General features: G+C 45.2%; 1 protein-coding gene across 1 annotated transcript in view; it reads right to left on the bottom strand.

The window, feature by feature from the left end:
• The window catches only part of SLC12A8 (solute carrier family 12 member 8), a 151,236-nt gene that overhangs the window by 103,280 nt on the left and 32,664 nt on the right, over nucleotides 1-15,292 (bottom strand). The window contains exon 5 of the mRNA XM_055124500.1: nucleotides 5,422-5,653. Within this exon, the coding sequence (XP_054980475.1) occupies nucleotides 5,422-5,653 (232 nt within the window). The remainder of the gene's footprint in view (nucleotides 1-5,421; nucleotides 5,654-15,292) is intronic.

Raw genomic sequence — 15,292 nt, 5'->3', positions numbered from 1 at the left:
TCTTCCATTGCTGGTGGAACGTTGTCTGGTTCAACCCCTACAAAAAAACAGTATGGAGATATCTCCAAAAAGTAAGAGAACTGCCTTACGATCCAGCAATTCTACTTCTTGGTAAATACCCCCAGGACACAAAAAGATTCATTTATAAGGACACATGCACAGCATCACTCATTGTAGCACTTACCACAATGAATCAGCCTTGAGTTACAGAATCAGCCAGGGGTCAGTGAAGAAAGAAAGGATTAGGAAAGGCAGGAGGCATGCACAGAGGAATACTATGCAGGAATGATGAAATCGTACAATTCACTTCAACCTGGACAGAGCATCATGTTATGTGAATTAATTCAGATAGTCCCGTTATCTATGATGTAGAGAATAACAGCACGAGGGAATGCAAGTACTCAAAGGAGGTTACTAGATCACCCTGGACCCTAGATTACAAAGGGTAACAAGAAAGGAAACCAAGGAGCCACATGAAGCAGAGGAAGGGGCCTCTGGCCACCCTTGGGGCACAGAGGGTGATAGATGGATATGTCTGAAGCACAGAGTCAAAATACTGGATGCATGAGATCCAAACTCCAACCACCAAACTTTAAAATGTGCCTGTTCGGCCGGGGCAATAGTAGGCAATAGTAGGGTAGAGCAATCTGACTAGCATTCAATCCCAGGCATCCCATATGGTCCCCTGAGCCCCATCAGGAGTGATACCTCAGCACAGACCCAGGAGTAACCCCTGAGCATCACCAGGTATGACCATCCTTCCCCCCTCCACCCAATATGCCTGTCAAGGAAGCAGGCTGGGTATGAAGGTATCCTGGGGACACTGGTGGAGGGAAGTTGACACTGGTGATGGGACTGGTGTGGGAGCAATGTATGCCTTAAATTCAACTATAAAATAACTGTAAATCACGGTGCCTTAAAAAAATAATAAAATTTTTTTTAAAAGAAGGTATCTTTCCAGAGGTTACTGAATGATTTTTTTTCTGAAAAGGAAGCAGTAAGCTAAATTATACCCTGAGCCTCTGAGCTATAGATGAGCTATTACTCAGTGAGAGAGAGGAATGAGCTATTAAGCTGGGAAAAGGAGAGAAACCTCAAATGCTTGCTCTTGATGCAAGAAGCCAAAGACTCCATGCTGGTGATTCCAACTCACAACATTTTGGAAAAGGCAAAATCACACAAACAACAGAAAGACCTGAGGCTGCCAGTCTGAGGAGTGGAGCGAGAAACAATAGGGGAGCAGCTACACTGTCCTGCCTCACGCTCAGGTGCCCGTCAGGGCTCTCAGAACCAAAGGAACAAAGCGAAAGACGAACCCTAGTAACAGCAGAGCTACAGCTAACAGCATTGTATGGGCCACGACTGGGAGCCTGTGCCACACACAGCGCCAAAGGACTGCAGGAGGGAGGGCAGGGAAGCCTCTGTGCCACCATTCAATTTCCTGCAAACCTGAAACTTCTCCAAGGTCGGGGGCACAGGGTGCCTTGCAAGAGTGAAGGCGCAAAGGGGATCCCCACATCACCCCACAGAGCTGAGTGGGATCCCAATGTGCTACTCTTTAGGACCCCAGTGACATGACTAAGGGAGCAAATTCCACTGCACCACAAGCACGCATGTACAAGCATCACAACCACGCATGTACAAGCATTATGACCAAGCATGTACAAGCATCGTGACCAAGCATGTACATGCACCCCAACCAAGCATGTACAAGTACCCCGACAAAGCGTGGCAAAGACTGCAACTCAAATGGACATGAGAAGAACAACTGGAGTGGCCACTCCCACAGAGAACGTGGGCCAGCACACAACCCATGTGTGTGTGACACAGTGGGAGGAGAACGAGTCCCTGTCAAAAGTCTTTTCCATTAAAAACAAATAGCCAAGGAAAGTTAAAATAGAGCCAGATCCTATCTTGGGGTGTAACCCCAGCAGTGCTCATGGGCTGCTCCCTGACCCCTGAGCTGCCTGACCTGGGGGTGCTGAGAGCCCCCGGAAAGACTTCAGAGATGCTGGTGTGGGGCAGAGCGGCTGGCCTGCAGAAGAAAGGCAAGCACTCATTCCTTTAAGCTGCACTCCCAGCCCCTAAAATGGTATATTTACTATTTGGGGCCACACCCAGCAGTGCTCAGATCTTATTCCTGGCTCTGTGTTCAGGGATCACTCCTGGCTCAGGGGACCAGATGTGGTGCTGGGACTGAACCAGAGTTGACCAAGTACAACTTTCTTCTCATCTTTTTTCCAAAATACACATGTAGGTCATCTTAAAAAGCGTTCCAACCAATCTGCTAAATCCATTCTGCAGACTTGCAGTCCAGCTTTAGTTTTCATTTTTAACCGCCAAAAAAGTAACCTACATAAAACACCAGTGATATCCAACACAGATTCTAGAGGGTCCAGTTGCTATGGGAATGATTAAAAATATATTCCATTTCTCACTACACCTTGCTAATGTACTGACCAGAGGCAGAAAAGTATCTGGAATAAGGCAAAAGTGCAGCCAGCACATTCCTAGCCAAGAAGGGGAAGACGGCAGCCTGGTGAGGTTTAAAGGGGCCAGTCTAGCCACAGTGGGGTGTGGGGGGCGCAGGACAGCGCCTGTCCGGGACCTGCATGCAGACTCCAGGGCGGCTCCCTCTCCTCCCCTCAGAGCCTGGCTCTGAACAGCCAGCACCACAGGGCGGGCTGGGGAAGGACACCCCTCCCTTGAGCAACCTGTTTGGAGAGACTCTGGTCCTCAGCCTTGGACAGTGTCCCAGGGGTCCCTGCTCTACCAGATTAACCCTGTAGACGCTGGACTGCTAGCCCTTCTGGAAGCTCTTGGGGAGAGAGCAGGATGCCAGAGGCTGGGGGTTACATCGGAGAGGGACCCCTTTCCAAAAGGAGAACTCAGATAAATATGTGATTAAAACTAGATCAATGTTATCAATTAAATTCCAATCAACCTACAGCTGACATTTTTTTTTGGTGGGGGCCACACCCCGCAGTGCTTAGGGCTTACTCCTGGCTCTGTGCTCAGGGATCACTCCTAGCAGGGATCAGGGAACCATATGTGGTGTCAGGGACTGAACCCAGGTTGCTGTGTGCAAGGCAAGCATTTTAAGCCCTCTACATCCTTTCAGGACAAACGTGCGACATCAAAAGTCACTGTGCCTGAGTTCTGAGAGCAGCTCCACCCAGTTAGTCAAATGCTGGAGGGAGACCTGACGAGCTGAAATCTTCAGCTGGTTGGTCAGACGTGCAGATATACCCACAGGGAGTGAGGAGCTAGCTCACGGGGATGAGCCCTTAACCCAGGGAGGGTCTCATGCAACCTCCAGGCAGAAGGGAGCATGTCAGACTGAGAGGCACAGGCCATCCAGCTGTTGGTGCAGGGAAATGCCCCACCTGTACATTACCATCACCCCCAACATACACACTCACACACACACACACACACACACACACTGGAACTGGGCCCAGACCCCTTTAGGTGGTAAGCAAAATGCCTGGCACAAAGAGTACAGCAATGTTGCTGCTTGCCTGCCCAGTCAGAGGGGACTGTGCTACTGGTTCCCTCTCCCCACCCCCTCTCCCTCTCTCTCCCCCTCCCTCCTTCTCTCCTCTCCCTTTCTCTCCTCATCCATATTCCTGTGTGGAGCATGGAGCCCTGGGCACCACTGACAGAGTTCCTGAAGAGTGACAGAGCAAGTGGTGACCTTGGTTTCTAGGTCTTAACTCCAGAAAGAAACAACAACTTCTGAGGCAGCAGCAAGTCCCAGACATGGAAACTTAATAACACTCAGAGTAACAGCTTCTCCCAAAACATAAGGATGTAGGTATGGAGTTATTAGTATCCTCAAGACTGGGGAAAACTCAGGGTGAGGTTTTTGTATAGTTACCAACTGGCTACCCATGCGTGACATTCCTAAAAGGCAATTATGCTTGTTACTTATTTTCTTTCTTTAAGCTTAGTTTGTGGACTCATAGTTTTATTTCGGCAAAAATTTAATATAGAAAACTATTTGCTAATCAAAGCTGTATTTGTCCTTATTTCTCAGACACAGTTATTAAATGCCTGAACCATCATTTTATCATGGATATTACAAATGAGAGCATATGGTTAAACACCTCAGCAAGTATGCAACATTATTAGCCCTACATAAAATAAAATACTACATGCATATTTATTACTATCCATATGAATATTCATTGCCACATTAATTGTTCATGGTACATAGTCCATTCTACTACTTGTTGGAGATTCTCCATCATAGTCAAACTCAGTCTATGCTTATCCTATTCAATATAATCTCTCAAGCCCTGATTGATCAACATCCTAGTATAATTCTGTCCCTCTTCTCCCTTTGGGCACAAATAACTCCTGGAAGTTTCTTTCTTTTTTGGGGGGGTTTTTGGGTCACACCCAGCGATGCACAGAGGTTACTCCTGGCTCATGCACTCAGAAGTTACTCCTGGTGGTGCTTGGGGGATCATGTGGGATGCTGGGAATCAAACCCAGGTCGGCCGCATGCAAGGCAAATGCCCTACCCACTGTGCTATCACTCCAGCCCCTCCTGGGAGTTTCTATCAAAGGACTTAACCTGGTCTCTGGGTCTCACGTCAGAACTATATCACTAAAACACCCACTCTTTCCTCTGAAGTAAGACACCTCTAGGAACTAATGATGAATCAGCTGTGATCACACACAGCTGGGAAGTTGTATTAACTTGGTATTAGTTATTTTGTTTTGTTTTGGGACTACACCTGGCAGTGCTCGGGGGACCACATGTAGTGCTAGGGATCGGACCTGGGTTACTCACACACAAGGCAGCACCTCAGCCACTATGCCTTCTCTCCAGCCCACCAGTATTTCCCCTTGTTTGGGAGGATGCTATGATCCAGCCAAGTCTATTTCCAGTCTCAACACAGACAGGCAACCTTTGTTCTACCAAGTCATGTATAAGAACGAGTGAGTGGAGCAGTTCATCCCAGAGCTGCCCCACCCGGCTCAGGGCCATCATCTCTCTTCTGCTATAGGTCTAGCGCCATCTCTTTCTCTCTCCATTTCCTAAACACATTTCATTTTCTCCTAAATAAAACTTCCGTATTAAAAACAGGGAGATAAAATGAAAATACTTTCCACATCCCAGATCTACTTCTTGCCCATTCTTCGAATCACTTCTGTGAATTTGCTCTTCATCCATCCAGTTCTATTTTGTTCTTTGTTTAATCTAAACTTTCTCAAAATTTTTAAAAGGTAATAAAATGAAGAAAAACATGGAAACCGTGCACCATTGAAACCCCCCTGCTATGGACTCTCAGACACCCTCTCCCCTGCTGGGAACGACCCCCAACCCCACCAGTGAAGGGGAAGTGAGTGGGGGGGGGCGAGGGAGGGCTGCCTGCGACCTCACACCAGGCCCCACCATCCCAAACTCACCTGGGTCCAGGTGTGAGAAGGAGCCCACCACGAAGTCCAGCGTGGACACAGCCAGCAGGAGCAGCAGCAGCAGCTGGAGGCGGATGATCCACTTGACCCCTGCAAGGTTAATCCCCAGCAAGGCCAGTAGCACCGCCAGAGAGATGCCGCGCACGGCCCAGATGTCCCGGAGGCTCAGCAGGTCTGAGATGGACTCGGCGAAGCCGGTGATGTACATGGCGCCTGCAACGCACTGAAGCAGGGGCAGAGATCAGGACTTGGGCTTCCTCTGGCCGCCGGACCCTCGGCCCAGCCAGGGTGAGCTCACTGTCAGCAGAAGCAAGATGGAAGGCAGAGGGCAAGTACCCCCAGGCCCCCACACTTCAGCAAGCCCCGGCAGCCACACGCACGTCTCTGTCACCATCATGTAAACTGACCCCTCGGCCCAGCTGACACTCACGACTCAACCTCCAAAGAGACCCAAGCCAAGCCACTAAAACTCACAGGTGCACTGACCTTCAGGCTGAGATCTCGGGTGCCCCCGCCCTGCTCACGCACAGGCACCCACACCCACACCCACAGCCATGCCAACAGCCCCACTCCACTGCTCCACAACTGATTTCTACAGAGATGCCAAAGTGACAAAAGTTTCAGGCCCTCTAATTTCCAGGCTGAAACTCCGGGGCCATATTTGAGTGGGGGCAGGCAGCCTCCCCCACCCCCCCCTACTTCTGGAAGCCCCAGCACCACACCCACCAGCCACGGCTGTGTCACCTCATCCATTAGCCCCGTTCTACAGATCCTGGAGTTCCTAGAGTGTCAGTCACGTCAGCTCCAAATTCCACAATTCCGGCAGCCCAGTGGGAGCATGCTAGGTTAGATGAGATAGTAGCACAGAAGCCAGCCATGCTCAGCAACGAGAACCAGAACACAGAAGGCCCAAAGGAAGCTTACAAACCCTCAGACAGGGGCTTACAAGTGGTGAGATAGAAACATTTTCACAAATTACTTTATTGAAGTAGTTTTTGGTAATTCCATTGCCATTTACTTTGTTAGTTGTAACAAACAACATGAAGTAAATATTTTGTGTCTGCTAAGAGGGCAGTCTTGGGGGTAGCTGGGGAAGTGGGGTGTGGTGGCGGGCAGGTCACTCTGGTGGTGGGCTCCATGCTGGAATGTAAATGCCCAGACAACTGTATTATGAGCCACTTTGCAAACCACAGTGTTAAAGTGTTAAAAAAAGAAAAGAAAAAGAGGGGAGAGAAAGACTGGACCTGGGACCAAAGAGGCCTTTGGACTCCGTTGAGAGATTAAAGAATGAAAAAATCAAACCAACACTGGGTGCACCCAAGCAAACCCCATGTTTTTTTCCATTTCCTTTTTGGGTATTTTGAGGGAGGAGCCACTAGAGGTGCTTAGGGATCACTCCTAGCAGTGCTCAGGGAAGCATATGGAGTGCTAGGGACTGAACTAGGGTAGCTGCATGCAAGGCAAGCACTTGTTCCATTTCTTGGTACATCAGTATTATTTTTAAAACTTTCTTAAGAACATAAGAAAAAAGACAGTCGGCAGCAGGCCTGTCCATTGTCACCACAGACACAAGCTGCCCATGCTCTCTCTGGATGAATGAACTTAGTTCTGCTCACTATTGACTCTTGGTGTTACTAAGCTTCAGGCTCTGTGCCGTTACCTTTAACTTAGTCTCTTTCCCAGCACAGAGGCAAATAATTTCTGCCCACTGGGACAGATAACCCAAAAGACAAGGATTTGTGGTCCTGTGAAACATTGACCAATCTGCATCCAGCCAACAGTCCCACCCCGCCACTTCGAGCACTGGGCGCACCAAGGGTCAAGCTCCTTTCACGGTGGCATTTGCACCAGTGCCCCCGGAACCCTCACACTGAGCTGAGGTACAGGTCCTGGGTGAAGTGCTCACTGCGGGCTGCTGCAGTGCTCACAAGCTTGCCAGGGACTGCTTTCTGGCCGTGGTGCTCATACCTATTTTGTTTTGATTTGGCTTGGGGGCCACACCCAGAAGTACTCGAGGAGCCATGTGGTGCCAGGGAGCAAATCAGGCCTCCGTCATGCAAAGCACGTGCTCAGCTTGTTGAGCTCGGTCCCCTCTCTCTTCTTCACCATCTCACCAAGGGCCATGCCTTTTTGGGGGCTCATGCCAACCTGGCTATGTTGCAATTGGAAATTGCTTGTGGTGCTTGTCACCACAAACAGCCATTGCCAGGCTCAGCATTGCATGGAGTACACGTGGGTCACCAGGGATTTAAACCCGCGACCACACTCTTGCAAGGCAGGAGCTCTAAGTCACTGCAAAATTCCTCCAGTCCTCCTGAACATCACTTTCATGGAAAGATGCCAACAAGAGAAAAGGAAAAAGGTTCTTCAGTATGTCAGGAAGAGTATGTTGGTCAGGGGCAGAGATTATGTAACCAGACTTGCTAAGGCTCTGTGACTCTCAGTCCTTGCCTTGTGAATTAGAAAAGTATGTTAACCACTCTATGATTTACCGGTTCAGTTCACAAGTGTACTTATTGCCAAAGAGAGCTGTGAAATGTAAAGGAGCGAGCCAGAGAAACAGTTTGGTGGGGAAGGCACCTGCTTCCAGTGGTCCTAGACTCAACCCCTGAGCCCCAGCAGGAGTGAGCCGTGAGCACTACATGGCGTGGTGAAACAAAACCAAGCACAAGATGCTAAGGTGAAATCCTGACTCATAGCTGGCTCATATATAAGACATAGAAATGATAGCTAGCAGCACTATAGTTATTTTGTTGTAAGCTCCTAATGAAGAAGGAGTAGTCACACTTGATCAGTGCTAAGCAGATGATGGCAGTATCCCTGGACATTTGCAAGGATTATTGAAACAAAAGAGATCTATTGTAAGAGAATGCATAATAACCCCAAATGAAACTATCTTCTCAATATCTAAAAGACTTTAAAATTTTAAGGACAAGAAGAGAGGATATTTACATTACAGGTGATGAAAAAGCAAAAGCATCATAGATATTTCATATCTAGTAAGTAATGTTTCTTGGTTGAGAAGTATGGAAATGTAAAATCAAGGCTTCTAGGATATACTAATAGTAGAATAAAATTCCAAATCAACAAGGGGGAAAATACAAGATATAGATAGATAGATAGATAGATAGATAGATAGATAGATAGATAGATAGATATGTGTATACATATATGCATATATGTGTGTACATATATCATCATCATCATTATCATCATCATTATCCCGTTGATGGTCAATTTTCTCGAGCAGTCTCAGTAACGTTTCCATTCATCCTAGCCTGAGATTTGAGAAGTCTCTCTGTACTAGTCCTTCCCAATGGTGCCGCATTGGAGGCTCTTTCAGGGTCAGGGGAATGAGACCCATCGTTGTTAGAGGTTTTCGAATATGAATATGCCACAGGGAGCTTGCTAGGCTCTCCCACGTGGGCAGGAAACTTTCAGTAGCTTGCCAGGTTCTCTGAGAGGGAGAACTAGGCTATCAGATGTCCGGGAGCTTGGTTTTATAGTCTCTGGATGTTGGCCGCTGGTGGGATTATATGGTGCCAGGGGCAGTTTCTGGGTGTGACCGCCTAGCTGCTGGAAAATGGGGTATCTGGGCAGAAGAGGCCCAGTCCAGATCCGAGCAGGCTTGGAGATCTCAGCCGCAGGTCCCGCACACCTGGGTTCCTCTACCGGTTCCTTTATGCGTGAGGCTCGTCCGAATGTGTGGAGAGGGGCCTTAAGCATGGCTGTAGCTGGGTTCTGGAAGTTTTCAGCTGCCAGGGCTCTGCTGGGGGCAGGGAGGGAAACTCAACCCCCCCCCCACCACCACTACCAGGGGCCCTGGTGAAGACAGCCACGCACGGGGACAAGAGATTGCATCGCTCTCTTCAGGGAGCTTGGTTTTATAGTCTCTGGATGTTGGCTGTTGATGGGATTACATGGCGCCAGGGGCAGTTTCTGCACCCAAGAATAGCAACACTAAACTAATTTTTAGTTTGGGGAGCCCATTTACAATAAAATTATTTGTAAAAATTAGCTGTCATATGTAACCAGAAGCAATAATAAAGGCAGTATATTTTAATATTTTATTTAAGTCTATTATTCAACATTGCACTTTAAAAGGCAGCTATGCTCACTGCTATCCCACCAACACCTATCTTGTGCTTCTGAATCTTAGACTCGTAGCAGGGTTTTTATAACCATGAGTTAATCTTTTAGAAATTACCAGTTTGATGAGTTACACATATCTCCACTGTTGACACACATCTAGTTTTATCTTTTTTTTAAGGGCCCAAAAACCTTTTTTTGTTTTGGCTTTTTTGTCATACCCAGTGGTGCTCACAGGTTACTCCTGGCTCTCGGGAATTACTCCTGGTTTGGGGGACAATATTGGATGCCAGGGATTGAACCTGGGTTGGCTGCATGCAAGTCAAATGCCCTCCTTGTTGTACTGTAGCTCCGGCCCCCACATCTAGTATTTTTATTTATTAACATCAATACTAATCCTATAAGAAAAATAAGTACTGGAATGATGTCAAACTCATAGTCAATATACCAAAAAAAAAAGTATATCGAAGTTTTTCAGTAGGGCAGGGGTGGGGGAAATAAATTAGGGAAGGGAACATGTTCTAGGACAATAGTGGGGGAGGGGAAAAGTGCCTGCCACAGAGGCAGGCTGGGAGCAGAAGGGAAACTGATGGCATTGGTGGAGGATAGTGGACTGGTGAAGGATTGGTGTTGTAGCTGTGTAACCTGAAACTCAGTCATAAATATTTTGTAACTTTGCCATTCATGGTGATTTGATTAAAAAATACAAAACAAAAAGTATATTAAGATTGTGGTATGATTCTCTATAAAACACTGAGTTAAAAAATACATAAGCACTGCAGACAGGAATCTTTATTTTTTTCCACATATTTCACATATCAGGCCAGAGAGATAGTACAGCGTGTAGAGCACTTTCTTTGCAGAGGGCTGACCCAGATTCGATCCCTGGCATCCCATATGGTCCCTGAGCATGTCAGGAGTGATTTCGGAGTGCAGAGCCTGGAGTAAGCCCTGAAGATAGTCCCAAAATCAAAACCAAAATTTATTTCATGTGTGTAATCACAGTGGATAAGGCGTTTGCCTTGCATGCAGCAGACCTGGGTTCAGTTCTTCTGCCCCTCTCAGAGAGCCTGGCAAGCTTCCGAGAGTATCTCGCCCACATGGCAGAGCCTGGCAAGCTACCCATGGTATATTCGATATGCCAAAAACAGTAACAACAAGTCTCATGATGGAGACATTACTAGTGCCTGCTCATGGGATGACAGTGACAGTGACAGTGCATTTATATATTGGGGGTTTAGGAGAGCAGGGGTTTGGGCCACACCCTACAATGATCAGAGCTTACTCCTGGCTCTGTGCTTAGGGATCACTTCTGACAGTGCTCAGGGGACCTTATGGGACTCTGGGTTTTAAACCGGAGTCAGCCACATACAGGGCAAGCCTTTAACCCCTATACTATTGCTCTGACCCCCAGAATACTTTATATTTTAATGTAATATTTACTGTATTAAATAATAATTGTGAGGCCGGAGCAATAGTACATCTGATAGGGCATTTGCCTTGCATATGGCTCACTCAGGTTCAATCACCAGCACCATATATGGTCCCTCGCGCTCTCTCAGGAGTGATTCTTACATGCAGAGCCAGAAGTAAACCTTGAGCATAGCCAGGTGTGCTCTCCCCCACCCAAACTGTTTGTTTGCTCTCCCCCACCCAAATTAAGGACCTTTAGCTTTTCTAAAGCTATTTTTATTATGGTAGAGTCTCTTGCCCGAGCACCTAGCTGTCTTCCCCGGGGCCCCTCGGAGGGGGTGGACTTCAGCCTCCCTCCCCACCCCGAACAGAGCTCCCACAGCCAAAGACCTCTGGAGCCTAGCCACATCTATGTTCAAGGCTCCTTTCCACACATTCAGACAAGCCTCATGCATGAAGGAACTGTCAGGTGTGTGGGACCCGGGGCTGAGACCTCCAAGCCTGCTTGGATCGGGACTAGGCCTCTTCCGCCTAGATTTCCCATTTTCCTTGGTCACACCAAGGGCCAACATCCAGAGACTATAAAACCAAGCTCCCGGACATCTTAAAGCCTAGTTCTCCCTCTCGGAGAACCTGGCAAGCTACCGAAAGTTTCCTGCCCACATGGGAGAGCTTCGAAAACTCCCCATGGTGTATTCATATGCCAAAACTAGTAACAATGATGGATCTCATTTCCCTGACCCTGAAAGAGCCTCCAATGTGGCACCATTGGGAAGGACGAGTAGAGAGGCTTCTAATCTCAGGATTAGGACGAATGGAGATGTTACTGAGACTGCTCAAGAAAATCGATGATCAACAGGATGATGATGATGATGATGATGATGATGATGATGATGATGATGATGATGATGATGATGATGATGATTTTTATTCTAGACCTTGGGTACAGAATTTTTAGTACATCTGAAAAAGCTAATTTGGTTTCTACAACAGAGGTGAAGAGGTTTCAGCAGACATTGGTGAAGTGATTTTGGCACACTGGTGATGAGTGTGCTGTGACAACTTACTTTTGAAAAGATGTGAAGAGTGAAGTGGCACAAGGAAAGCAATTAACAAATTGTGCTGGCAAAACTGGACAGCTACATGCAAAAAAATGGGCTTAGATCTCCACCTATCACCATGTACAAAAGTCAGATCAAAATGGATTAAAGACCTCAACATCAGACCAGAATCCCTAAGGTACATTGAGACAAGGCCGGCAAAACCCTCCACGGCATTGAAGCCAACGGTATCTTCAAAGATGACACACCACTGGCCAAACAAGTGAAAACAGAGATAAATAAATGGGGCTATCTTAAACTAAGAAGCTTCTGCACCTCAAAAGAAACAGTGACCAAAATACAAAGACAGTCTACAGAATGGGAAAGGATATTTACCCAGTACCCATCCGATAAAGGGTTGATATCAAGGATATACAATGCACTGGTTGAACTCCACAAGAAGAAAACTGCCGACCCGATCAAAAACTGGGGTGATGAAATGAACCGAAACTTTCCCAAAGAAGAAATCTAAATGGCTGAGTGGCACATGAGAAAATGCTCAACATCACTAATCATTAGGGAGATGCAGATCAAAACAAAAATGAGATATCATCTCACACCACAGAGACTGGCCCACATCCCAAAAAACCAAAGCAACTGGTGTTGGCGTGGCTGTGGGGAAAAAGGGACTCTCCTTCACTGCTGGTGGGAATGCCACTGGTTCAGCCCTTTTGGAAAACAATATGGATGATTCTCAAAAATTAGAAATTGAGCTCCCATTTGACCCAGCAATACCATTTCTGGGAATATATCCCATAGAGGTAAAAAGGTATAGTAGAAATCTGTATTTCTATGTTCATTGCAGCGCTGTTCACAAAAGCCACAATCTGGAAAAAACCAGAGTGCCCAAAAACAGGTGACTGGTTAAAGAAACTTTGGTACGTCTACACAATGGAATACTATTCAGCTGTTAGAAAAGATGAAGTCATGAAATTTGCATATAAGTGGATCAACATGGAAAGTATCATGTTGAGTGAGATGAGTCAGAAAGAAAGAGACAGATATAGAAAGATTGCACTCATGTGTGGAATATAAAGTAGCAGAGAGGTACGAGCTTGAAATGATGCAATTTCTGGCAGAAATTTCTCTAGACTTAGTTACTAAAATACTGAAATCCAAAACCTGGCCGCTATTGAGGCCGCGTGACTTCATGTCTCTTCATTCTCAGCAATGGAAAACAAATTATCAAATGCTTCCTTTTCAGCAGGTCTGACTTTGGGGTGGGGGAAATTCCAAACAATAATAGTGAGTTTTTTGTTGAAATATTGAATGTAATCAAAGTAAAGTGAAATTTATCAACTACAGAGTTGGGGGGTGGGGGGGAGATGTATACTGTGATTCTTGGTGCTGGAATATGTGCACTGGTGAAGAGATGGTGTTTGAGCATTGTATAACTGAGACTGAAGCCTGAAAGCTTTGTAACTTTCCACATGGTGATTCAATAAAAACATTTTTTAAAAAAGAAAAGATATGGAGAAACAATCCTGAAACATGTTAGATATAAACAGTGTACCTCTATTTTAAAAAAGGAGAAAAATTAAAAAGCCAAATCCAAGTTACAAAACAGTAAAACTTCACTATATTAATTAATGGAAGGGCCTCTGAGTTTATCTTCTTTTAATACCAACTTCTACTATTGCAGCTCCTACTTCTGTGCAGATAGTCACTCTCACCAAGTGTTAATTGTGTACTATAGAATCTCCTTGAAAACTGTGTTTAAGTAAAGTTTTATTTTTCAGATTGTAAATAAGGCCTATTCTGTTTCCTTATAGAAGTGATGTTATTGTGGCTGTCATAAAAATATGATGAAAATCTTAGAACTTTAAAAAATATGCATAAGTCAAAAATGGTAGGAAGACAAAAGAGGAAGGAATTTCTAAAATTTTTGGTTTCAAAAAATAACAGATGTCTGCTAAGTGGCCTCTGACTATTTTTTTCCTTCATTCCGTATATTGTTTCATTTACTCCTTTGGTTCCAAACAGAGCTTATTCGTACTTTGGAAGTCAAGATGGTTTTGTCATTTCAGTTTATCCTGTAGGTTAGTTAAAAAGAAACCCAGGCCTAAAGGAAGTCATTGGGTTTGTATAGTCATACTTTCTACTCAGTTTGCAGTTGATGATACTGCTAGTTATTGGTAGACCCTGGTCTGATCCCTAAACTCTGTCGAATTTCTCAAATTATTCCCAAATTGTTTTTCATCTAGTTCCTGAACCAATACATAGTGAGTGAAAAAAACTTTTACTCCTGCCTGTGTACTCAGGGGTCACTCTTTGTAGTACTCAGGGAATCCTCTGCTGTGTTGACCACATGCAAACCAAGTACTTGAACTCTGTGCCCTTTCTCTAGCCCCCTAGCATTGTTATGGGAAGGAGCTAGTAAATATATTTATTACTTGAGCAAATGGAAAATCTGTGGCAATTACACTTGGGGATTTGGTAGACCATCTCCACAATACGTGAAGGGAGCCTGTCACTTTTAGGAAAATAATACTGTGGTTAATGGAAAATTCAAATTTTCAAGTAAAAGTTAGAAACTTGCATATTGACTATGAGTTTGACACCATTCCAGTATATATATATATATATATATATATATATATATATATACATGTCTTGTGTACATGTACACACACATATTTGAGCCATGGTGACAATATAAAAAATTCTTTAAATATCCTTGAAATTACCTGGAAAATAATTTTTTTAATTAAGTATTTTTATTCTTACGCTCAAGAGGAACAAAGGAAGGGAAAAAGCAAACAGCTTAGTGTTTCATTGGTTCTGAAAGGTGGAATATGGCTGAAAGACCCCTGGGCTAGGCACAGCTTTGCAGGCAGGAGGCCCAACTGACCCTCACTCTGCACCATCCCCAGGTATGACCCAACCTTCCCCAAATTAATACTGTTAAGAAGCAGAAAAATCAATGACCAAACTTATTTTATAAAGACATATTCTATCAAAAACAGTAGAAAGGGGATATTTAAAATAAAAATTTTAATAACAAAAAAGGTACAAAGAAAAAAGTTCATCTTTCAAACTATCTATGAAATAGACTGACCTACTGAGCAGCCTGATTAAGAAGAAATGAGAAAATGCAAAAAATATAGACTATTAGGAATGAGGAAAACAGTTTACTCTTACAAAAGAGTAAAGAACAAATAGAGAAGATGAATATTTGTCTGATGGAAGACATAAAGCATTAATTCTACCCTGAGCTGCACCTCTGGCCATTTCTCATTCTCTCCAGAGAAGCCTCTCAC

Source organism: Sorex araneus, chromosome 2 (genome assembly GCF_027595985.1).
Source record: "Sorex araneus isolate mSorAra2 chromosome 2, mSorAra2.pri, whole genome shotgun sequence".
NCBI lineage: Eukaryota > Metazoa > Chordata > Mammalia > Eulipotyphla > Soricidae > Sorex > Sorex araneus.
The sequence above is the reverse complement of the archived record's forward strand: the minus strand, read 5'-3'. Positions and strand labels throughout refer to the sequence as shown.